Source organism: Montipora capricornis, chromosome 8 (genome assembly GCF_036669925.1).
Source record: "Montipora capricornis isolate CH-2021 chromosome 8, ASM3666992v2, whole genome shotgun sequence".
Taxonomy (NCBI): domain Eukaryota; kingdom Metazoa; phylum Cnidaria; class Anthozoa; order Scleractinia; family Acroporidae; genus Montipora; species Montipora capricornis.
In genome coordinates, this window is record NC_090890.1 from 37,389,953 (window position 1) to 37,416,438 (window position 26,486).

The window sequence follows — 26,486 nt, forward strand, 5'->3', positions numbered from 1 at the left end:
GTCAGTTGGTCGAGCATTGCACAAGCATGGCAGAGGTTATTGGTTCGAATCCCGTTAAGGCCATGCAACTGAGTTTTTCAGGTCTCTATAAAAAGCGACAATTGCTTTTAAGCAAGTTATACAATTTAAAAATTGTCTAATTAAGTGCGAGAATTGTCATTGCACAATTAAGATAACCCGTGGTAACATTCCATTTGAGATCAAGCCGTGTCCCACTGCAGCTTTGGGCCCTAAAGGAGAATTGAAGGCCAAAATCAGCAATTTTTCCAACGTAGCTTTTGGAAAGCCTAACATAAGTAAAGTTAAGTGTGAGGGGTTATTTCTTCTCGTTTTCTGTTTTTTTTTTTTTGCGAGAAAATTACGTTAGAAGTTGGGCTTTTCCCGCTGTTTCTTCCTTTTCAATGCATGCTCAAAAACTAAATCAGCACCCTGCCAGGACGTATGATATGGGGAACAGAGATTTCGTAATAAAGAGAAACAAGTGCTGCTGTGGATATTTTCTTCGTTGTTTTGCTGTTTCTTCGCGGTCTCAATATTCACGACAAACATCAGTCAAAAACACTGCTTCTGTATGGGGCGCTCTCGCATGTCTTCCCCATATCATGCGTCATAAGCTGCAAAAATGACCGCTGACTCCTCCATTCTGAGCCGCAGTGCTGATGGCCGAAAATCGGGATAAAAACATTTTTTTTAAAGTGGAAAAACGATGGATAAGCCAGAAAAAAAGTTGAAAACATTATTGTGCATGGTCTGAAGTGTAAATAAAAAATGCTTCTTTTTCTGCTTTCAGTTCCCCTTTAAATGTTTTGCCCAGAATACTAGTTGTCCAAAGTTGTGCAGCCTCCTGCAGGAGATATATTTCCACCGTCCCTTGCAATCTTTTCAAACTCTTTGGCAAACAAAGTTTTTTTATTATTTTATTATTTTTATTTCACAATACAAAACAATATAATATTTTAGACGACTACTTACACTATTTACCATACGTTACTTACATTACAAGGATACGGTTACGCATACGCTAAAAATAAATCAACAGCTTGTACTTCTATTTCAAATCATTACTTATGCTAATACCTAAAAATAACCTTTTTTTTTCACCGCTTACTTCTTGAAATATAATTTTTGTCTCGTTGCTTATTTTAGTACTAGAAGGCGTCCTTCAATGGGTTCCATTTCCTTTCGAAATAGTTAAGGGTGCAGTTTTCTAGAGCAATTTTCTTTTCAATTTTCATTGAGGTTAGCAGAAGATGTATACAGACCACCAACAACAACTGGTATCACAGCCACTCTATCGCAGATTATATCCCTTCCCATAGCTTCATACTTCGTCTTCATCATCAAAAGATATGTCCAGAAATCCTACTTAAATGCACGCGGCTGCAGCAGACGTACATGATGTATCCTCTTTGTCAATCCTGTTCTTTATGTGGCTTGGTCGTAGAGCCTAATCTCGTACAGCTGTAAGGATTCTTACAATTTCTCTCCTTAATGTACTTCTTCTTGGCCAATCCCGTGGCTCTGGATCTCTCATCTCATCCTTTCTCTTCTCGAACTCTCCGTGCACCGTCTTGTTCTTATTATCTCCAGCAGAAGTGGCCGGCTTGGCAGTGATTTCTTTAAAAAGGCTTATGGTGTACGAGGCCACCAAAGAAGAACAGCCATAAGTCAAAAAGGGACTTTGCCGACTGCTGGAACAGGTAGATGTAGAATTGGTTAGCTTTTCTATTCGAATGTCCTGCTTTGTCTGTCGTTCATCCAGTATCCTTTCACCTTTAACCACTATCGTCTCCCTTCACCACTAGCTCCTACATATTTAACTCCCAGTTTCAATTTTATCACAAACCTTAACATTTAAGAGGAAGAAAGACAATAATAAATCAAGATGGCGGCTGCATCTGCAGTGTCAAAAGGTGGGAAAAGAGGCCGAAGCGATCTTTTTCGGAAACTTTCCGGTGGAATGAGCTGTACCATTTGAATTTCCAATCGGAATTTTCGGCTTTAGTTGACAAATAGTAAACGCTCCAAATGAATCGTCCTCGCTCAACGTACTAATCTTGTAGCGTGATTTTAACCAGCCAATAGGATCGTTTGTTTTCCCTCACTGTGCGTTGTGAGAACTTTGTAATCAATCTCAAATAAACATGTTTTATCGCCCAATTTGAAGAAAACGTCAATTGAAAGAACATATAATCGCTATCGAACTTTTTCTTCCTGTTTAAGTTATGCCTCTGCGTTATGCCTCATTGGGTTATCCTTTTTGCGCTATGGACATTTGCGTTATGCGTCTTTGCGACATGCCTACTTTCGTTATGCCTATTCGCGTTATGGCTATTTGCGTTATGACTTTTTACGTTATGTCTCTCTGCGTTATGCCTCTTTCCGTGATGGCCATTTGCAGAATCGTCTTATTGCCATTCAGCTTTGGATTGATGCATTCATAATTTGGACGATTTTATTTCAAATACTGATCATTAAATTTTGTCAGATATACCTCCATAAGCATGAACCAATTCTTTTATAACATAGCGACAACAACTTGGGCGATAAAACGTGTTTATTTGAGATTTATTACAAAGTTCTACCAACGCACGGCGAGGGAAAACAAACGATCCTATTGGCTGGTTAAAATCACGCCACGAGTTAGTTGAGCGAGAACGATTCATCTGGAGCGTTGTCTATTTTGTCAACTAAAACCGAGTCTCGAGTCAACTAAACTCGAGAAGCTAGAGTCGTTTCTCTCGTGCTTGGCAACCTCTTGCGCGCATCCATAACTTGATATTCGCACGTTAGCATGAACCAATAGAGCACTTTTGATTATTATTGGTAGTAGTAGTAGTTGTAGTAAGTAATAGTATTATGTAGTAGTGTTATTACGATAGTGGTAAAAGAATGAGAGTGACGGTAAAAGCCTATCCATTAAATATGTAAATCTTTTGTTCAAAGGCATCGCATTTTTTCCTGATCTAGATTTGATTATCAAGCCATTCTGACTTCATTTAACATTTTAATAGCGCACGCGCCAGTTGTATCCTTAAATCACTTCAGATACTCGATGAGTGGTTGTAGGCCTGATGTTATCTAAAGGACGTAATTACAAACGATAAACGACGAGAAAAAAAATTGGGGTTAACAAAGCTGACGCACGCTGAGATGGAGAATGTTTGCGTTTGTTGAAGGTTTGGTCAGTCTTCGCCCAGTAACTGTTATGAAAGACACTGATAAGAGATTTCATTGTCTTATCGCGGCGTGGTTTTGATTAGGTTGCATGACCTCAATAAATCAGAAGATTGATGTCGGCTCAAAAGGGATGGTTAGCTGCGCTTTTTATTTGTGTTTGCATTATAAACGTTATGGACGTCTTGCTTGTAAATGACCCGGTAAAAAAGGACTTATAACTACGGAAATTCTAAGCTTATTCGAGTCAGTATAAATCAAAGAAGGGATAGAGCCTACCAAAAAGACTAGTTTATGACCTTTAACTAAGGAAAATGATAAAAAGCATCAGTCATTGGATCGTTGCATTGCAGGGACTCTAACCATTGCACAATTTTATATACTATTTTTTCCGTTTTTGAAGCAAGCGACTTCAAATCTTAATCTTTTTAGATTCTGCCTCAAGAAATTTAGCTGTTTTGCAGTCACAAATTACCGTGGCTTCAAAGACCTTTCCACGTGTTAAGCTGTCAATAAACTTTCTTTTGTCGCCGACACTTATTGTTAAAGAATTGCCCAAGGCCTCCTTATCAAATGACAACTCAAACCGCAAGTTTGCGGTGACTTTACCGACAGCAGAACGATTGATGTCAATTGGGCGTATCTATTTCCCAGTGATATTGTTTTTGCTTTGCGGTCGGCAAATTACAAGGCCAAAGAGCCACTCAATTTTCCGGTCGTCTTTATTTCTCATTACTTCTCCAAATAGTTTCGAATTCAAATTTGCAAAATTGTTGAGAAATCACAACATTTATTACCACATGCAGGTGATAGTTCGGCTAAAATTAGATTTGAAGAATAACTAAAGTTTATTCAGAATGCTGAATGCTGATGATCGTTTACAAAGTCTTCTTTAAGACCGTCGTTTATGTTATTTATTATTTAATTTTCCAATTTGGTTTCAGTTTAAAACACATTCGCCAGTTCGAAGGACTTAATGGTTGCCTTTTTGGCTCCCACTTTCAGTTGAAAGTCTTCAGTTTGGAAAGGCTCTACAAATAGGCAGTTCTGGTAGTTTTACTTAGAGAGTTATTATTATTATTTTTTATGAACGATGTAATTATGTATACAGCTTGTTTAGTGTTCATTTTATATTTATTTGCACGACCCCAAAAGCTGCAGAGCTTTAAAATTGTTATCGTGCTATGTCTGTCTGTCTGTCTAAGTTAGCATTTCCAACGTTTTTTTTTTCCATAGAATAAATTCCAGTGGGATTTTTAAAACTAGCATAACTTCACTAGTCTGCAGGGATCTTCACTTACTATCGGTTGAGCAACGAACATGGCCAGACTACAAAACTGTCCTTTGCAAATGTCGTCGTATCATATAGGTGAATATCTATGGACCCAAATTTAATACTCCTGTCCGCCCAACATTAATATATTACGAGGTCTCCCATCGAAGAAAAAAAATTTTTTTTTGAAAACCAGCCTCAACTGTCTTAACAAAGCAAACAGCAATTAGGCGAATATTTGCGATGAGTTGCGCTTGATTGCTCGATCAGCTGAAAAAAACTATACAGAAATCATAGGGACTTTTAGGGAGTCAACGAAACATATTCAGAGGTTTGATACCCTTGACAAGACAGATGATACAAACAACTATGCACGTCTTTTCAAAAGATATTCGCTTCAGTTTGTAAAAAATCAACTTAGCTTGACGATCGAGGAAAAACCAACGTTGAGTTAATTGATGGGCTGAGTAATCTATTCGAACGTTGTTGTTATTTTCCAAACACGTTTCAAAGCGAAAAAGGGCTTCTTTTAATCTTTCAAGTGACCTTCTTTAATATGCCATGCGATGATATCATCTATGAAATAATGCAATAGGATTTATGACACTTTACAAAGATTGTTTTAATCACGGTTTCTTTGAGTGATGGGTATCAAAAACAGGAAATTAAATTGTGATGCCTTAGGGCATCTCAGACAAATCCAGAACCATATGGCTCGAATATCGAGGTACACAGCAATATTTCAAAAAGTCACTAGCTTAAAAAAGAAACAGGTCTTTAATGAATGCGCGCAAAAACTTCAAGCCATCTTCATTGTTTAAACATGAAACTCCTTTGATGTCGTTAACAAGCTCGTCAGTGCCTCGGGGGTTTCGGTTTGTTTGAACTTTTAATTTTACGATTCACTTGTTAGTTTTTATGGTTGATATAGATTGCCTATGTTTGATTCAACAGCCCACGCGAGAGTTAATCTTATTGCTATCCGGTCGTACATGATGAAAGTAATGTAATGTGACGATAATGATGACGAGTAATCGGGAGGCTAAAGTACGGAAATAAAGCAGACGAAATTGCCGCTACTCGAAGCTGTCTATCTATAGAGTAAAACCGTTGGTGTAATCATCGATATTACGGTGACGGTTGATAGGAATGAGGAAAGTAAAGAGATAGTGAGAGAAGCAAGTTCTGGAAGGAGAAGAGTCAGGTTCTGGTAGTGGTTGCTGCTTTGGTGTTGATACCACAGTGCGCAACTTGAAACACATTCAAGGGCAAAGAAATCCCTAACAGGGAGAAACGTTGCTATCCTTGGGACGGCACTTACGTCCAGGTTTGCAAATAATTAGATGCAAGCCCAGTTTAGATATCCAACAAGTCTAGGCATTTCCTACCCATGTTAGGGTCAAGGTCGGGATACTTGTAGCCTGTTCCAGGCTCTCAGTGGGTCGGGACGCTCGTCTTTCTCTCTCTCTCGCCACAATTTCGCTCGTCCCGACCCACTGACGGCCTGGAACAGGAAGCATTTGGGGGACACTTTGAGGCGTTAATCGTCTGTATTCCGTGACACGAGTAATGTTGAAGGTGGGAAGAAGAACAAGGGAACCCGGGGGGGGGGGGGGGACTCTCATATGAAACAGACGGGGATGCTTGTCGTCTCGCTTAGGGGTGTAAATTTTGGATTTTGGTCTCGCTTAGGGTGTTCCGGGCAAAGCGCCAATATTTTAAGCCGCCAAGGTCTCCTTTAGTGGTCAAAATTTGCTTAAGCCACGCCCAGATTGGTCTCCTTAATCAAATTTTTCTTCCCCCCCCCCCCCCCCCCCCATCCCGGGAAGGGAACACTTCGTGACGCTTACTGAAATCCGCATGCATCTAATTAATTGTATTTCTGGACATTCTCCACTTTAAGTGAAGCTATGATCTTCGCAGTTATGAGAGCAATTTTTGCAATTGCGTAGAGAAGCCTGAAAAATTCAGGACTTCAACGGGGTTTGAACCCGTGACCTCGCGATTCCGGTGCGACGCTCTAACCAACTGAGCTAACCCGGGGTTTGAACACGGGTTCAAACCCCGTTGAAGTTATGCAAACCCTCGACTGCGTCTCGGGTTTTCATGACTGTCTCGAATTCTCCCAACTTCCCCTGGTGTTTAGATGAGGCTATGGAAACACGGAAAAAAAGTCCTCTATTGCTTTTATAAAATATTTCTCAAAGATAATTGGACAAATGAAGGAATAGGCTGGTGTTTTTACTGCTAGATTGAAACAGATTATCTTGACACACGCTCATATTTCCTGCCAGCCAATCAAAATGCGCGTCTGACAATACATAACCAATCAAAATTTGTGTGATGTCACAGCCGTGTTTCCATACTCTCATCTAAACACAGCTATTGACCAATGAGAGTGCGCGTACTATCCTAATTATTTTATAAATGGGCTTATAACAAGGGGACTTTTTGGCGGCACTTGAGTACCATGATGGTACTCAAATGAAAATTAGAATTGCGACGTCATTCTTGAGAGCAAAAATAATCAATGACCGAAGGTTTAGTATTAGCTAAGAAATCAGGGCCCGGTTGTTTGAAAGCCGATTAACTTAATCCAGGATAAGAGTAAACTTTTGTTTCATGTTTTCAACTTTTTGGTGAAAGTTTCTTTTCCTTATTTTTGTTTTTTAAGATTGACTTCTCCTAATGTAAAGTTTTGCCTAAAATCAGCGTTGAATAGCATTTGCGAATGGGGAAATAAACTCCTTGGTTAATTTTTAATCCGGGATTAGCGTCAATCGGCTTCTGAAAAACCGGGCCCAGGATTAGATGATTACGTTGAGCTCAGTGTTATTGAATTATGTAGTACTCATCACAACCGTTAAAATAACTGAATCATCCAAACTCTGAGGTCTTCAATGCCAACCGAATAAAGTCAATTATTAAATTTTTCAACCTCGGTTAATGCATTTCTCGCGCTCTGATTGGTTCACTCAATCTCAGTTATCAGATCATATACCTTAGTTTGACCTTATATAATAAACGATTGCGCTAAGCGTTGCTAAGCTAAAATTTTCAGTTTCGCAGGAAAGCGAAAATTCTCTTTAACTGAAAGCAAAAAAATAACGTTTTTGTGGAAAGCTTGGATCAATTCCAACGTTTAGAAGTATGCGAAAAGGTGAGAAATGTTTTTGTGATGAGCCTGCGTCTGTCTGATCACAAGGTCTTACACAACATCGTATCAGTTCTCATCAAGTTTTTTCGATTTTCGCTCGTATTTCGTACTTTCTAAACTTGTGGAGTTTAAGGAATTTAATAAAACAATTATTCCATTCGCGTTTGTTGGATATGAGACTGGTCATAGCCAACAGCTACAGAACTTAGAACATACTGCTTAAGCATACAACATGCATATACCAATAAAGCGTGCATCCTTGTTGTGGTCGTGTTGTAATTGGTATGAGTTTCTGAATGAAAAGGAAGAAAATGGAATGGAAATCCAAACGGAAACATTAGCGACAGGTGTTTTTTTTTCTTCGGGTCGCAGGGGAAAAAGGTGAAAGGAAATTGAAAAGTCAACTATCACCAAGTCTTTAAATGCAAATTTGAACGGTAGATGCATTTCTGCCCGCAAGAGAATGTGTTTCGATATGTCCTGCTTCCCATACAGTATCATACTAGTGCCAAACGTATCCGTTATTTCATATTTTGAAATGCCATTGGACAATACGATTTGAAAGTAAATAAAGTGAAACGAATGGAGGCTGTCTTGGCAATAATTTCGCTCGCGTACTGAAGATGGAATGCGACATGCTCAAACCTGGGATAGTTGCATGGTTGTTGAATTAAATGAATTGTTTCATCAGTATGCAAACCTTTTGGTGGCCATATCACATATTATATGGCAACAAACAAAACGCAAAAAAAAAAAAAATAAATGTATGAAGTATTTAAATGACCTCAACACGTTCGTTGTGATTGCGTGTTATTCGCGATGATTCTGCTCAGAATAAAACGTGTTCCGGCCCGCCACGCCCAAATATAGCCTTTTTTTCTGAATTTAATTAATCCATCTTGTTGCATATGTAAACTCTCTGGAAGTCATATCATCATTTGCAAAGCATACTATGGTACAAAATAAAGTAATGTAAATTGATAACCGCATGTTTCACTCCTCACACATTATCTACCTTCGAAGCATCTTGAGTCATCTATAAAGGATTCTTAATTGCTAAGTTTTTGCGTGGTTCCAACATTCTTCCTAAACACAGTAAAAGCAAAATTCCGAAGGAAGTTTGAATAAATGGAGTCTTTCCTATGTCGCTGTATTGCATCTGGTAGTTTATTTACCGTGAGTTAAACCAGATCGAGAAAATTAACCTAAATCTCACTTTCTGTTTGTGGAGGCGTTTGAATATCTGATACCAAGAGAGTCGGTTGAAGTCACGATTCCACTTCTCTTTTGGGAAACACAAAAAAACTTAAAGATCTAGAAAAGGAACTGCGAATGGCGAATTAAGCAAGGGCTGGGTGTGGTTAGGTAGCTTCTGGTAGAGTTTTAGCCCTACAACTTTCTCACTTTGGTTGTTTTTGGGGCTCTAGATCGGACATGGTCGCGATAAACGATTAATGGAGAAACAGTGAGCCCTTATACCATGGTTTTTATGGCCAGATTCTTTCGCTACCGCTTGAAAATGGACGACGCTGTCCGACGAAAAGCTGCCCCGCTTTAGCATTCACATATCATTCCAGAAAATAAACAGTTTAAGAGTAGACAACATCATGCATGGTAACTGTTCAATTCTGTGCCAGATTTTGTTCACCAACAGCGGCAGTCAGCTCCTAAAGAGAAGACTTACGCCATAGATTACACCTCAGACGTTGAACCTAGCATTTAGTTTTTATTAATTACAGCCCGGACATGTAGTTTCTTCTCCTTTTGCTCTCAGTATGGACCTTAATCAAGGACGAAGACCACGGGTACGAAAACGCTACAAAACAATAGGTCTTCACCGTCTATAAACGATGCCTCTGACGGCCTGTACGTGCGTTTCGAATCTGGTGCTTTTCTGGTGAATTTCGTTGCCATTCTCAACCTAACAACGACATACATTGACCAAAGTCAGAGTTGAGCTTATTTGAGGACCGTGAGCACCTAGGATAAACGTTCAATTTTCTCTGTAGTCTCCTTCATCGTTCACACCAATTTAATTCCTCAACTTTAAAAAGTTACATCTTTAAAGGCAAAGTCTTCACTTTTTTTTTCTGTTCGACTCAAATTTTCCTTTGCAAGCATGTAGACAACTGCATTTTCATTCGTTAGGTAATAAGTTTTTTTTACCCATTTCTCGTTACGGTCGATTGTTTCGCTTGGAAAAAAAGCGTTTAATAGAAAAAGTTAATCGCGAGTAGCCCTTGCGTTTTGCCCATTCATCGCGTCGATTCCTCTCAGGCTTCCCTCGAAATCCTTTCTACACTCCCCATGTTCCGAATCTGATAGTCTCGTAACAAAGACTGGCGCAAAATTTAACGTGGAAGGAAAATGAGTTATCACCGGCTATCTTTGCTGTAAATTGTAAATTGGATGCACATATAGATTGTACATAAATGAAAAAAATCCTATTGCTATTTAAATGAGAGTAAAGAGGGCTTAAAAAGTGATAATCAAATTAAAAGTTCAAGTTCACAAGCAAATTTAATGGGAAAACTCTTCATTACTAAAGTAAACACTACAACGAACATTTAAATAGAATTTATTTATGTGATCATCATCTTAAGATAAACGATGTTGGCAATATCAATGAAGACAAACTAATGTCTTGTCAGAGTCTCAGACGATGGCCGGCAACGATGTCTTTTTGTTGTCTGCAGAGGGGAAAACGTTCAGAAGAATATTACTGAAAGCATGTCATCTTTGCTACTTAGTACAAACGCAGATTGTGAGTAACTATTAGGAAAGCGATGTTTTCGTGCGGTCAAGTTCAAAAAGGACAAAAGCCAAAATGAAAGACAAAAGTACTAATGACAAGTTAATCACAGTGTGCAGTGTGACATCTTCAAGGTGAGGGTTCTGCAAAATTACCGCCCATACAACATCTTCCGCCCGCCTCTGTGTGGATAAAGTAATCGTATTAACACAGATATCTTGAGATAAGCTTCGTGGAACTTCCCCGCTGGCATGAAATGTCAACAAATTAGAGGTTTCTGTTGATAACTCCGCCGAAAGTCACGCTTTGACAAACGTTTTATGAGCCCCAGTGCTGCGTGATGATATATCAACATCTTACAGAAAGAACAGCGACGTTAAGGGCCCGCCGTTCGTGGGTTTCTGTTATTTAAATAACATCCTTATTTTCTAGCAAAAAACAAATGTGAGAACATTCTCAGATATATTGTCAAACTTAAGGGAGAACGTCCCTCATTAAGTTATCAAGAAAAACCTTTCTTGAGGGCATAATGCGTAATATTTGTTACTTGGTTAAAGTAACAAGTGAAAAAAAGTGTTCGTAACTGAGATTATTTTTAAAATGAAAGCTTCATTTGAAAAAAAAAAAACAACAAAAACTTGACCATCAAGTAAACGATTTCTTCGTCTGCAGAGAATCGCCCTCAAGAATAAAGAAAAAAAAGTGAATGTATTTAAAAATTGTGCCTGCATTATAAGTGTTGGTATATTAAGTACAAACAGCACGAGTTGCAAAAGAAAAAAAATATTAATCATACGAAAAATAATAGCTAATTCCACTGGAGTGGTTTGCGATTTTCTCCAACTTATTTCCTGATTTATATCCCTTGATAAGAATTGGAATTAATTTAATCAATTTCAATTTTTTCGTTTCCTTTCGTTGGTTTGCCACGGATGACAACTAAAAATGAAATAGAATTTAAGTTTCTTTGAGTATTGTTTGACATAAATCAAAGCAAAATGAACAAGCCAATAAAAGAACGCCCAGGACACGCCACATTCTGGCTGTTTTGGCAGTTCTGCCAAAACACAGGAACCGAGAAAGTTTGGCAAAGATACCATTCATTTTTCTGCCTTTTCCTCTTCGTCAGCGATTTTTATCTTCTCGTGAGCGAATAAAACGTTTTGTGAGAATCATCACAGTTTGCGACAGTCATCCGAAATTAAAAAAAATCGTTCATAAAAAGCCACCCTTGACCTTAGAGAAAACCTTGTTTATATTAACAGGAAACTCCGCGTTGGCCAAGTTTCTTTTGTAAGGTATAATTAAAATAAAGTCCACATTTGCATCTCCGCTTATTAAATCCGAACACTCTCAGCTAAACTTATCGGCCCTTAGTCGTTTAGAGCGATATTAATCCGTATCGAACATGGATTTAATTCTTTCGCGAGAAAATAGATCGACTTGAATCCGTTTTAAAACCGGTGACACCCTCCCCTTGCCAATTTTTTAAAACTAGTGAATATGAGTATTTGTCGCACATGGAAATTAGAGCGGGTACGAAATGAATCATTGATAAGTTGTTGGTGAAGTTTACCTTACTTGCGTTCAAAACATTTTGTTTTGAACTAGCGGCAAGAGACAAGTGTTTCTTTGTCTGTCACGCAAAACGTGTTGCAATTTCAAGGGATCCTGTACTTTTGACACGCAAAAATTCCTAAAATATCAAGAGATTAACTACCAGACTTAAGTGGTCACTCTGAATAGAATCACACAAATTCATTTATCGTCATTGTTTTGAAGAACTCTGCTTTGCAATCACTTTAAATAAACGGTTTAAGGAGATAATTGTTTCACACACACTTTCCAGGGATTTAGAGGATCTTCTCTAAGTGGCAAAATGACCCCTGTTAAAAGAAGTCTTGACACCTTATTCGCTAATGATGATTTGCCATATTCACATACCCTCCCTCCGATCATAAAAACTGCTAGTTTTCGCAAGTTGAACAAATAAAGCTTCCAGGGGGTCGACGTGTGCTTGGGACTTGAAAATCGACATCACATCTTTTGACGCCTGACCTCAATTGCACTGAATCTTATGTGGTCGGTGAGGCTGAAATCTTGAACATTTAGCTTTGCAATATTTTTTTTTTCTAGAATATACCTTTCAAGATGAGAATCAAGATGTTATTTTGTACCGCCAAAATGGTAAATACTGAATCATCTTTTGTTTTATGTGGCCGTGGTGAGAACACGTAAGACGAAAACTTTGAATGACGACAATAGAAGAAATTTGCGGCAATTATTAATTATTGCTGTATGCGAGATCAACTCAGGTGATCACGAGCTTCGTGGTTCTTCGGAAACGAATTCCGGATTAATTTATTTGCTCTTTGGTTATATACGCACTCTTTTTTTTCCTCCTTCTTTCGATAGCGTGTTAAAGAAACTTAAGAGTGATATCGTATTAATTAAGTGGTCCTCGAATCCATCACTATCACAGCTTAACTCCTCTATAAATAGGATAACAAATAGGAATGTTTGACGAGACAAGCGACTGTCAACATTACTTGGAATCGCCGCTAGGGTCGGTGTCAACAAAGACATCGAAAACAATAGCATCTCACTTACATAATGCAGCCGATTCGGACAGACTAACGATTCTCTTGAAATTTGTTTATCTTCGAACTGTCAACACGAAGCAAGTCAACTAAGACGGGTCAAAGAACGCCGCATTAACGAGCTGTGGTCAGCAAATGTCTGAAATGGCGGAAAGCTCTTAAATAAACTTAAGCTAAAGCTTTTTATCACTTCAGTTCAAGTGTGCGGTTAACCCGCGACATGGGAAACCGACCCATCTTCCACACTAGCCGCCGATAACATCACTTTTGGAGGAGGGGTTCGTTTCAGTTCTAATCGCAACCAACGAGGCGGATTGATTCTTGCAGTTTCTACATTCGAGAACAGTACTTACCTGAACAAACAAAATGATTGTAAAATTCGTACGTTCTAGTGTATTAATGTCACTTACGCCCGAGACACTCGCGTGTTCTACCGGGCGTGACACCGGCTGAGAACAAACAAAAAGGAATGGGCACAGGTTGATATTCCTTTTCCTGTTGTTTGTGACATGAAAAGAGAAGCCTATAACACCACCATTTATTTTATTAATAATAGCTTAGGTTGCCATAACATCCAATAAGGCATCAGATCTATGAATGCTCTGTAGGGGGGAATTTGGTTCGTTTAGTCGTCAAAATAGGCAATTAAAATTCTTTATTTCGAGGTGGCATGTGCTTCCCTCCCCTTAATCAAACCGTCCTTATAAGAATTGTAAATATTTGAAAATTACATGTCGGCACCTCGGGACAAATATTGACAATGCAAATTAATCCCATTTCTCCGAAGAGGGAAGCAAACAAAATCTCTAAAAGTGTTTGTGTGGGACGGCTTTCCGTCATTTTTACCGCAACCATTTCTCGCGTTTGAAGCGCGATTTTATTGCTTCATTTGTTTCTCTCGGGTTGCAAATAAGATTGTTCCAATAAGGCGACTGCTATTGAAACACTAACAATTGATTGGATTCGATAGGCCGAACAAATCGTAAAATATTTATCAACCCAAACACCCCGGGGGCGTTAACGCGATGATTGGATCACGAAATATCAACAACTTGCTAATGCCAATCAAAGACTGGCGTAGTTCAGTTACAATAGACCGAGACTCACGCTGGGTTCTGAACACAGGCAACTGCAGATGCTTGTGTGAACCGAGAGTCGACTTCAAAGGAAAGAATTAGACAGCAGTGTTTCAATCCCGCGCATCTTCAACAACATAACCGCGCTACATTGTACAAAGAAGCTAAGAGGACGGATTATTTGTGGACTTTTCGGTCCTGTCGTTCGACTTGCTCAGCACGACACAGATGCTTATTTAGTTCCACGGGAGGATGACAAAACTGAATTAAACAAAGAGCCAACCCGATTGATTCATTTGAGATTTCTGTCCGGTTTCTCACGCGATTTATGGTAGAGAAAGCAGCTCGAGACACACAAGACATGAGTGCAGTTGAAGAGACATTCAACGTTCCTAATGGCTCGCACTTTCCTTTTACGCCTGCTCAAAGTGTGAGATCCTCAGCTCGTCCGTCGGCCCATGAGTTCCTATTCGCAGGGCCCGACAGTTTTCCAAGTTCCAGCGTCGCAGCTGTTCGCCCACCTAACAGCGGTATAAATCTGGTCTCTGACACAACTGGCGCTAGAGCAGGGAGCAACCAGCGACAGCACAACATGTTCGCTGGCTCCGTAATTCATCAACTTCACCCGAGTCACTATAACAGCCTACAAGAGCCGCACCGCGACGGTACAAATGGCTCTCCTCACGGGTTTTATTCCGTCGCTCATGCTCATGACCCACCAGGCTCGCACTATCAACAAACCGGCGGGCCATTAGCAGGGCCATACAGATTCTCCAAAGGCATGGAATATTTTCCCAGAGACGACAAATTCGACGCGGCTCATCATTCACAGTTTGCCAGTCCCTTCGCCGCTCCGCGTTACGAGTTTATGCAACACCCAGGACTGGCCATGCCGAGTTACCTACGCCAACCTCTGAGTCATGTGGTGGTTTGTGAATGGATCGAACCGGGCAGCAAAGGAAAGCCTTGTGGGAGACAATTTTTTCGAATGCACGACGTTGTAGCTCATCTATCGGAGGATCACGTTGGAGGACCGGAAAGCAGCACACACGTGTGCTTTTGGAAGGATTGCCCACGCAACGGACTTCCCTTTAAAGCAAAGTATAAGCTTATCAATCATATTCGAGTTCACACCGGGGAAAAGCCTTTCTCGTGCCCTTTCCCAGGATGCGGAAAGCTCTTTGCCAGGTCTGAAAACCTTAAAATTCACAAGCGAACGCACACCGGCGAAAAACCATTTATGTGCGAATATCCCGGATGCGATCGACGCTTCGCAAACTCCAGCGACAGAAAGAAGCATTCGCATGTCCACACGTCTGACAAACCGTACATCTGCAAGATGGAGGGATGTAACAAGAGTTATACTCACCCAAGTTCACTTCGGAAACACATGAAGCTTCATTCCAAGCCTTCTGAGTCACTGGGTGCGCCTAGTCCTCAAGAAGAAAACGTATCACCAGCTCGGACTGCTTCACCAGCGTTTCACACCGCGTCATCGTATCCACCAATGTCAGAGTGGTTTAATCGATTACCATCGAGTCAGAATCACGAGCATTTTCACGTAGACACGGCTAGTAGTGGCATAGTTGCCGGTCAAACGCCTCTGGCGTCCTACTGACATCCTACTGAGGAAGTGAAAACTCCACTCTAAGAATTGGGGCCAGACAGAACAGCAAGCGTTTGCAACCGTCGAGGTGAATTCCACCCTGAAAATAGAGTGGTCTTGGTGCAGTACACATGAGAAAAGTTTTTCCCTTGGATGACTGGACAGCGTTCCATTGGCATTTCCACCTTTGAAAGGTGGGAACTTGTTAGAGATATTGTACACTGACAAAAGAACGCTTTGGAGGATTTATTTCCGTAATCACAGTTTTCAAAATTCTGATGCTTGTGGGCAAATCTTAAACAGTTGCATGGTCGACACCCTTGAAGTGTCTCATAGAACAGCAAGAAGAAGCAACAATTTTACAATTTGTTCAGCTTTCACATCCTTAGTTATCATTGCCTTTTGGCGAAAAAGAAAAGAAAAGAAAAGAAAACTCTGCTTCGGAGAAAGATTACGAAATCAAAGACTATTCGATTACTGCAATTCAAATCATCAAACTTTAAGTCCATTTTTTGCAAAGCCAAGAGCTAGAGGATTTGGCTAGATTAGCCATGCCAAGAATCATCGTCTTTTCGAGCAATATTTTGTAATGTATGTGAAAATGTTTTCTTCCCTGAGTGGGCACTGTAAATAACCTATTTAGGATTTCAATTCAACTGGGATATTAATTAAAGACTGTGAAAGGAGTGAATGGCTGAAATCAGTTGTACAGTGTTTATGTAGTTGTTTCAGATCCAGTTAGACTCGAGTTGAAACGTGTGCCCAATGTTTCCACCTTTCCGTAAAATTCCCTACATCATTTTCACTGACTCTACGGCCTTTATTTTTAAAAAGACAAATCACCTAGTTTACCTTTTTTCAGCAATGTCGTACTACTGTTCAATTCAAACTCACACTTGTACTTCCCGAAGAGTTTATGAAAACAAGTTTGTCTTGTTACGATGCAACCTTCTTGTTTCTAAAGAATTGTCGCTTTTAGAAGCCAAACCTACTAAATCCCGCTAACATTGGTAAACTGGAAATAAAAAAAATAGTTCCTACGCAACAACGGGTACATACAAAAATTCCAAAATATAGCAATTTTACATGCACATACAAAAACAGAAAGTGAATGTCTCTCTTTTTGTATTTATCTTAGTAATTAAATTCTTGGAAGATGACTGATTAAGTAAAAGAAAGAGGACGGATACAGAAAGACATTCCACCGTCGGAAAAAAAAAGAAATACAATTTGGGTGTTGTATGCTTGGTGGTAGCGACCCAAGCACAGTTCCTGCTATTTACAACAAGCGAAAAAAGTATCTACACGAGGAGCAGCATCTTTCGTTCATGTCAAGCGGCATATATAATTAATCAATCTTTGTTACTTAAAAGAACCACAGCGGTCCCATCCTGTTCAAAAATTGAGGTTGAAACGTTCTTGATTAGACTATTTGTTTAGTTCTTGAAGACATCAAAATAAAACTAACAAAACAACTTCGTTTCTTTCAACCAATTACCTGTGAGTGGTTGTATCACACGGTTTCTGGCTGGGCTGTTTGTATCCGTTCAAAAGCCGGCATCTACAAAGGTTTTCTTTGAAGTGTTTTTAATCTTTGTGAATGTGTGCCAAAGGCTGTTTCGAGAATCAACTTAGTGAGTTTGTCAGAATACGGAGCCAGTATAAGTAGCTCAGCAACTAGGGCAACACGTCTTCCAAAAGAAGGAGCGACATCAACAAAATTAAAATCAATGGCTTTTAAAGTAAGTTCTCAAAGAAGACAAAATTCGGAAAACAAAGAGCTTTCGTATGAGGATCTTAAAATAGTATAGTGTCTTATTAAGTAGTCATGCCGCTTAGAGAAATTCACTGAAGCGTAGGGCCGGTTTGTCAAACCAATGCACCACAAACTCCACACAAAAAATTCGCATACAACCACCATGAAATAAAGCATACAGGTTAAATAATCTGAGATTTTGAAGTCAGCTACATGTATTTAAGCTAGAAACTAAAGAGTGCCCGGAGCGTACGAAGACTTTAGGCAAACACAATGCTTTGTAAAAAGAAAGAAGCATTTCCTAGTCTCGATTTTGCTGCGATTGTCTTGATTGCTTGTGTTTTCATTTCAACCAGATCTGCTGAACATCAATGTCGCGAGATACTACCTCGTTTTCCGAGGAAAATGATTTATTTTTAGATTTTATGATCCTTATGACTAGTGGGTGAACATGGCGTGATGTGGTTACTGCCGGGCGTCTCTGTTGGTTTTCCACTTGCCATCGAGCGTCAAGCTGAGATCTTGTAGTTATAAAGAGTAAATCTAATGGTTTGATTTCCGACCTAGGCATAACTATACGAATGCTTGTTGCAGGGCTTCGGAAGTAACGACGTTGCCGCAGAGATGGCAGGATTTTCCGTTTTCTTGCCTTGTGCGGGGTCGTAAAGAATGGTGTTCGTGTACACGATTGGCTATGCGGGGTCTTTGAGCTGGTGACAATCGAAGAACGGTTCTTGTATGTGGCTTAGGAATGAGACCAAAGCCATCGTGGAAGAGTTCTAACAAGAAATGAAAGGTGGTTTTGATTATCAAGAGATGTTCAAGGTAAATTCTACTCTCATTGTCAAAACTTTGCATTGTTGGGCGTATTGCACGCTCAGTTTAAATTGAGTTTCAAAAGCGATTACTCAACGAAATTCTGCTCAAAATGAAAAGCAGACAGTCACTTTTCATCTTTTCGTAAAGGCATATATATAACTGCCGGTTATCATTGGACAAGAGAAAAACATCTGAAATATATTCAGTAGCTCTTATTCTTCAGAGCTGGTTTCACCTCGTTCATGGGAAACTTGTTACTATCATCTGGTTTCAATATGGCTAAGAACTACGAAAACCCTAGACCTGTATGTCTCCCAAGAAGTCAGAAAAAACCTTGAGACACCGGAAGAGCGCCCTTTGACCAGTATTAAATGTTGCAAAGCTGGTAAACTCAAAGCAGAACTCCTTCACTTTCAGCTGGTATGAATATAGGATTTGGCAAATGATTAAAAGACTCTTGCAGTCCCACGTTGTTACCAGATATTATTTCCTACTATATCTCGTTCTTTCATTCATTTCCGAAAGGATAGAACAGATGAGAAATATTCGCAATGATTTTCCGTAGTAGACGGAAAGGGAAAAAACTGGGGGAGAAATATTAGACGCTATATGAAACGCTTTGGAATCATTAATGACACGTGTTTGATGCTGCAGTCAGGTCATAAATAAACAGGTTAAATTGTCACTCTCGTTCCATGCAAGAAAACCTCCGTTTGAATGGTAAATTAAAAAGCAAAACAAAACCTCTCAAGTTCAGATTATTTGCAGATAATTATAGGTTCCATTAATAGCTTTCTTTGCGCACTCAGATGAACAAAAGCTCTTCAAAGCTATCCATTTTTCATTATTGGACAAGTTGATTGATAAGAGCATTGATGACCACTCAAGCAGTTTCAAATCACTTTCACGTCTTTGATGATTACATTGAGAGCACTTGTAAACGTTTTATTGATAGAAAACACTGCCTTTTGCGTTTTAACTATCGCTTTAACTGCAGTGCGAACTCGGTGTGGTAAAATTCATACATGAACCGGAAAGGGTTGTCATACCGCGATGACAGACAGAATAAGAAGGCCAAAAGCTATTTTCAAGCGAAAGGCAACACGTGTGTGGCATTATAGTGTTTGATCGGCTTTTGCTTTCGACTTAAACAAAAGAATGTTTCCATAAAGTCGTCGCAAAGCAAACTCGATACATTTCTAGTTATCACGAGACAATACGTCCCAAATTACAACGAAAATGAAGCAATCGATACTCCTAGAAAGGATGGGTATTTTATGACCTGTAGCCAAAATACTGTTGGTATCCACTGAGACACCCATAATCTTACGAAAGAAAATTAAATACAGGTTGCCCTCGAGCAGACAACAAAGATATAGTTTTAGTCATGGCAATTCGATGCTAAAGAACTGAAGTATTTGCTTACAGAATGGCCACCGGAAAACTGATCGACTCTCAAATTAGAAATTGAAGTGTAACATATGTTAATGAGCCTATTACTTTATTCTATAAGTAAACAATGCTCTGTTATAAACGATTGCTGAATTCAATATACTTTTGAGTGCAAGAGTGGATACAGAATTTTACGTACAGTTAAGCTACTGATTTGCCATTACCCGTTTTCCTCTCGCAGCAAATGAACACTATATTCTACTAAAAACCCAAGACTTGAACCATAAATTAGCTAACGGCGTTCTTTTGTTGGAGTGGGTAAAATTTAGCATCCGAGGGTTATCAATCAAATGCAAACCAAAGATAAATATTCTATAGCATCGGCTACTTCAAATACTTTATCATAAAAAAAAATACGTGTTATAGTATTGTTAATCTGAGAGATAAATGGACGAATTCAATTAGATAATTCAATTCTGGTACAGTTTGTTCACTTAGATAATAACAAAACAGAAGCATTTGATATTGCACACTTCACGAAAAGGCTAAAACGACAACTGAAAACGCCAACTTTGCATGGAACGCATGACATAATTATATCACACTATTTTCCCTAGAAACATTCGATAAGTACGAATTAGTTACGACGTATCTCTGACTTCTTTTTTAATATTAAATATCAGTGCATGAATTAAGGTTAAAAAAAAAACGATATTGATTTTGGACATCATCTAAGGCTACCAATTCAACTCTGCAAACTTAAATGTGTGTAATTATAAAATAATGTATGAAGTATAAATCAAAACACCTCGAGAGTCGTAATATTTGAATTTTTTTTAGATGTAACTTATTTGCAAAGATTAAAGAGATAGTAATTTTGACAGGTTGTAGCTTGCCACAATAGTTGTTTTTTCTCCAAAAGTGAGGTACCCTGGGGAGATCGCAACTGGTCGTCTCACCATACAGTAAAACCTTTTGTCGTCTGATCACGGAATGCTTTAGACAGTTTCTAAATCAAGGACTGCAAATCATGCAACATAACTAAATTTCATTTAAGGTGGACTACAGAGCTGTGTTTAAGAAATTAATTGCTTTAGCCTGTTTTCGATGGGTATTTGTGAAACGCAAAGCAGCTATATTGACCTGAAGAAGGACGATTGATCCTTTCACTATTTTAGTCGTGTCAGAAAACGTAAATAAAGTTTGCGAAAAAAGGTACCCATACTGACTAGAAGTCTTTCGCCCATGACAAACTCACATGCTTTAGGAAAAGGCTGGATGCCATACAAATCAGGCGTTTCCGGTTTCACTGTATCAAAAATAGTTATCGCTGTTTCAAATTAATAAGCATTCAACTTCAATTGAAATCCTGAAGTACATATGTGTTCCCTGAAGCAGATCTACCTCGAACGATTTTAACTCGCCATGTTAAAGATGTTGGGATTAGGGTGGCCAAATTTGGAGAAACATGTAGCTGAGTAAATTGAACAAAAACCATGAAATCCCATGCAATGAGTTACTTTAACAGAAAAGAAGTGGCTGAAACTATGTTCATCTCGCTATTTCTTTCTTTCTTTTTTTGTTATAATTAAAGGGCTCGCGGTCAAATCAATGAAAGACAACACTACATTAAGTAAGCTGGAAAGCTGCAAATCCTGAATTTGTTCCCGTGCAGAAGAAATCAAAGGCCGTATATTTCTATCAATAAATGCATTTGATTCTCTCAGCCCTTCCGCAATCGGTAAACAAGAATTCTTTCATATTTCAAGTCAGCAATGATGTCTACATGTAAATTCACACACAGCAAGTGGTCGTTCAAGTTCGGCCATATTGAAATCAGTCTCCTTCTTCAAAGTTCTTTTTTTCAAAGACGAATTTATCTTCAAAAGTCAAAACAAGCCCAAATATTCAATTACTAATGCTGCAGCTTTATAAAGCCTTAGGAGAAAAACTTGAAACTTGAGCAGAAAGCTAGGAAATTTTGTTCCGTGAACACAAATATAAAACCAAGGTGCTTGTACATATGGTGTCTCCAAAGAATCGACATTTCAACCTCACTGTTATTGCCAGCAATGCACGATGTTTTGTGAATAAGCGGGCAAAAAATTGACTTAAAATGTGATTTAAAAGCAAGAACGTTCGTGGAGACCAAAGCACGTGAAAAAGACAGTCCCAAAAGTATTTTAGAAAATAGTTCTTCCACCCTTGATGGCTATTTAAACGAAGAATTTTATTATGTGGGTGATAAAGAGAAAATGTTGAAATAATTCTTGGCGGACGTACTTAATTCAAGCCACGATACTTACTCATTCCAGTAGCGCTCACAAGAGCTTGTCAATACACATACATATGCCTTATTTTAATTTGCAGAGCGTCAAGATTTAAAACTGAGGAAAAGAACCATATTTGTGGTGCGTCGTACAATTTTAGTTTATGTCCTAATGTGAAATTACTAACCCCCAGCAATTACCTGCGGTTCATTTATGAATGTTATTCATTGGGTTTTTTCTTTTAATTTTGTTTCCAAGCAAAAATCCTCTAGTGTTTCAAGCCGTATGAAATTACAGTACATACACGACTTCAGTTTGCATTTCGTTGATGGTGACTTCTGTGGAACACGATGCCATCGAAATAAAACCCATACCTCACACATTTCCGGATTTCATTCTGTTTTAAAAGGTGATTGTGCCTTAAATACCGATGAATTATAGTACAGGTACGGAAGTTTAAAATAAAAGTTACCGTGGAGTGGACGTTCATGTACACACTACGCTTAAAAGAAATTGTACAAGCTACACATTGGCCATCCATAGGCTATTTAAAATGAACCTGGGAGCTTGCTGCAAATGTGTGTAGCTCACAAAGTGTTTTCTTTGACTAAAGTAAAGCTTATTTTGTCTTTCAGATGGACAGAACGTGAAGGGTCTACTATCAACGGAAAACATCCAGTGAAACCGTCCTATTGTGTATATCACAAGATGGGAAATACTTCACTAGATATATTTGGGTTGAACTTGGTCGACCCGTGAACAAGCACTTTTTTTCTATGTCGTTTTGAACATCAAAATATGTTCCTTAAAATTGAGCCCTATTCCTGAGTAGTAACGTACAGTACACATATAAAAAATAGGCTCTAGCGTTTTGCCATCACATACGAAGCTGGTGTTGGGAATAGCGGACGATATGTGTATTTGAGCTGGGAAATACTTCACTGGATATATTTGGGTTGAACTTGGTCGACCCATGAACAAGCACTTTTATTCTATGTCGTTTTGAACATCAAAATATGTTCCTTAAAATTTAGCCCTATTCCTGAGTAGTAACGTACAGTACACATATAAAAACTAGGCTCTAGCGTTTTGCCATCACATACGAAGCTGGTGTTGGGAATAGAGGCCGATATGTGTATTTGAGCTAAAAGTATTTATCTCCTGGATGAAGAATGATTCGAGAGTGGTTAGAACGATTCGACAAAGGATCAACATTTTCCTCATGGTCATGACAAAACATGGTTAGATACTCGACTCCAAAAATCTCACCGCTCGACCAGCTTCTCTTGTAGTAGCGATATAACCATCACAAGTTTCAATACACGAAACGCATGCACTTCTCATCCTCAAAAAAAAGTCTGATATTTTCTGTTATGCAGTGTTTACAGACAGCGACTCTTCTGAGCCCAAGACCGAGATTGACACTGTTTTCTAGCTGCTATAGAAAGCAAGGGTTTACATCTTCAATGCTTTTATTTTGAATTAAATGCAACTACCTATTTGCGTTGAATTACTACAATGTCCGAATTGTCCGCTTGGCTACTATACATGACGCAACTACCGTGACACTTCACAATTTGAAGAACCAGGAGAAATGTCTTTTTCTATCGCCCCTTGTAAATTTCCTTTTGAAGCATTTAGTGGTTTCCATCATTAAATGAATATTTGGGTGGGGGTTGTGTAAAACATTTTTCAGGAACAACTGTTTTACAGCTAAACTGCAACACCTGTCGTTTTGGATAGCTATAGCTTTTGGCATTTACACGATTTCAAGAAAAAAAAAATTGACTGATAGCACCCATTTAGGTGATAAGTGCGTCTAAGATTAATGACTCAATGTTTTTCTTTGCTGCCAAAATGTTCTTTTCTCTCTGGCAGCCACAGGCTGTACACATGTACAGCAAAAATATACAAAAATATTTTTTTGGTGATCAGGCGTCAAAAAGGGGACGTTGGAAAATGCAGTTGGAATAAAGACTTCTTTTCTCTAGTTGTCAATTATAATCTTTCGTAAAATGTATCCTGAAAGCACTCATTACACGGAAGAATGACAGGACCATTTGTCACTGGTTTCAGCTTATTCCACTTAAATACCTGCAGTAGCAATATGCAACTAAAAAAGGGAGGAGTTTAAAAATAAGACTAGTAAAAATAGTGTACGTTGCTGAGAAAAATGAATCCGTTCGGATATTTTTAACTGTTACATTGAGGTACGGAACTGTTGAATTTACCGAATATCTTTATTGAAAGAAGCAGGCTATACACCCACCCGACAAAGTGTGATTCATCTTTACCGGACATTGCCATTTTTCAAAGTGACGGATATTCATTAGCGAATACCGATTTCGGCCCCAAGAAACTGTTGCGAAGTTAAAGAACATAAAGTGGACAAAGGAGCAATATGGCCTTTTTTTTCAATGAAACCAGAGTAAAGAGAACTGAAAAGGATCAGAAGACGCCTACACTGCGATGCAAATTTTCTTCGTTTCATACACTGAAATGACATCGTTCGGCCCAGAAAAAAGAGCTGACATGCACTTGGAGCCAGAAGTAGTAAGTTTCTAAACTAAAATGATAAATTGAAAATGAGAAAGCATGTTATCTCAGTGGCGATGAGACGATGAAATTATTTCATAAGCGAGTTAGAGATCCTATGATTTTGCACCTGTTCCAAGAATCTGCTCTCGAAAATCTCAAACAAAAAAAGGAAATCCTACTCAATTTTTTTAAAAAAGCAAATATTCATTCCAACGTCTTAAACCGCCTTTGCAATGAATAAAAAAACCTGTTTCTCTGGAATCACATTTTGGGCAAGATGCCATATGTATACATATATTTTCTCTTGTGATATCTGCTAAAATAATTCCTCTTAGAACACACCTCGGAAAACGGAAAGTCTCAGCTCCTTTCGTGGTCGTAAATTTCGATACGTAATAAAATGTCTGAGCTCTAAAGCAAGGATTTTTACATAACAAGGCTTACCTCACGCTCTTGAAAAGTCAACCTACTACTAGTTATACATCTCTTCCACAAAGCTGGAATATTTCTTAGTGTATCATCAACGGAATGAAAAAACACGTTGAGAGTTACCAGCAACTAGTGAAAGCGTCTAACAAATTAACTCTTTTATTTTTCGTTCAGTTACTGTGGGAGGGAAGGCCTCCAGCACTGCGTCAACGCATGTGAATCTTGCCTCATACGGAGATTTCAAACACTGCGGTACCTGCCAGTTATCATCCTCGATGCGGGCAGAAATTATCGATGAACACATTTAATGTTGTATGTTCCCGTAGACTCATATCATTGATCAGTACGTTATTTATTTCTTATAGGCTAAAAAACAAAATTGTTGAGACCTGAGAACTTTATCGGATGAAACGGGTCTGGTGACTTGGGATGAGTGGGTCGCAAGAACTGAAAAAGAGGTCATGGAAGACACAGGAATCTAAAAATAAAGGCAAAATAACCTACAGTGTTTGTTGTTTTGACGCTAAACATGGATTTTTGTTCCAAAACTATATTTGGACTACGGACCAACAAGAGCACAATTTATCATTCTAGCTTGTTCCTCACTTTGTTAATTGGTGCTCTGAAACAAAACCGCAGTTCTGTAGCTGCGAAGCGACGGACGGGACTTCTTTTGCTTCAACGAGAAAACTTCACTGCGATATTGACAGAGCATTTAAAATTCTTTCAGTACGCGGACTGTGCAAAATAAGAATGCCGAATCATGGTGCTTTTCCTTCGATTCAAAAGGTGTTTGAATCTGCCCTTTTCAAATAAGTACCGAGCGCAGGAATGAAACAGGTATTTTCCGATTAAAGCCTTTGATCCATCTGTTCAATAACAATAATGATTTTTAAAAGCGTAGAAGATATATCTAAAAACCTACGGCGTCTGAGGAAATTACGAACCGATAACATTTTTCGTACAACTCCCCCGATGAAATGATTTCCAAAACAACAGTACGTAGAAAAATCGTCTTCCAAGAAGACAAGACTGAAGAAGAAATTCTCTATTGGCGTGATTACTTAAACTTAAAACAGCTTCTTCGTTTTAAATTCCAAGCAAGACGACGAAAAAAAAAAAACAAAGGAAAAAATCTTATAACTCGCTTAACAAGATTATAGACTTAAAAGCATTTGTTTATGAACTGAGGAAACTGGTTTATCTTAAGACAAATTGAAAGTACCTCGAGAGACAAACGAAGTAACTGTTCTTTTGACAACAGAGACTGAAATTGCACGGTATTTCTTAACTACAAGAACGAGAATCTAGTTTTAGATCCCTTTCGTGAATTGCTTTAAATTTCAGGTTCAAGCAAAAAACTACGTGGTCTTTTAGCGCTGATTACAACAAAGGGCACCCCTAGCTCCAAGCCGGAAGAGATTAATCTTTAAACCTCCGCGAAGCTTTTGAATTGTTAACAATTACCACATGGAACAGAGCACAGCTGGCGAGGAGTAAAGGCTGAAAATAAGAACTATAGGAGATTAAAATTGATAATGAGAACGAAACCCTCATGGTCTCGATTTTTTAAATGATTTTCAATAAAAGTGGGTACGAGGGTACATTTTTGAAAAAAAAATAATAGAATGATAGAATCCT

At 38.7% G+C, this 26,486-nt stretch overlaps 1 protein-coding gene and 2 long non-coding RNA genes across 4 annotated transcripts in view; 2 read left to right on the forward strand and 1 right to left on the reverse strand.

The window, feature by feature from the left end:
* Nucleotides 1–970: 970 nt before the first annotated feature.
* Nucleotides 971–26,486, reverse strand: part of LOC138058866 (uncharacterized) — a 35,507-nt gene continuing 9,991 nt past the window's right edge. The window contains exon 3 of the long non-coding RNA XR_011134107.1: nt 971–1,688. This is a non-coding gene — a long non-coding RNA (uncharacterized lncRNA). The remainder of the gene's footprint in view (nt 1,689–26,486) is intronic.
* Nucleotides 14,051–16,341, forward strand: LOC138060453 (zinc finger protein ZIC 4-like). The gene has a single exon (XM_068906227.1). It carries the CDS (start codon nt 14,364–14,366, stop codon nt 15,651–15,653), a length of 1,290 nt encoding a protein of 429 aa, XP_068762328.1. The 5' UTR covers nt 14,051–14,363; the 3' UTR covers nt 15,654–16,341.
* Nucleotides 17,244–23,550, forward strand: LOC138060139 (uncharacterized). 2 transcript variants are annotated; one of them, XR_011134300.1, is made up of 4 exons: nt 17,244–17,383; nt 17,992–18,222; nt 21,979–22,019; nt 22,514–23,550. It is a non-coding gene; the product is annotated as an uncharacterized lncRNA (long non-coding RNA). The 2 variants fall into 2 exon arrangements; XR_011134301.1 differs by lacking the exon at nt 21,979–22,019.

Coding starts and splice junctions, on each gene's coding strand:
- LOC138060453 (XM_068906227.1), top strand. CDS start 14,364: ATGGTAGAGAAAGCAGCTCGAGACACACAAGACATGAGTGCAGTTGAA.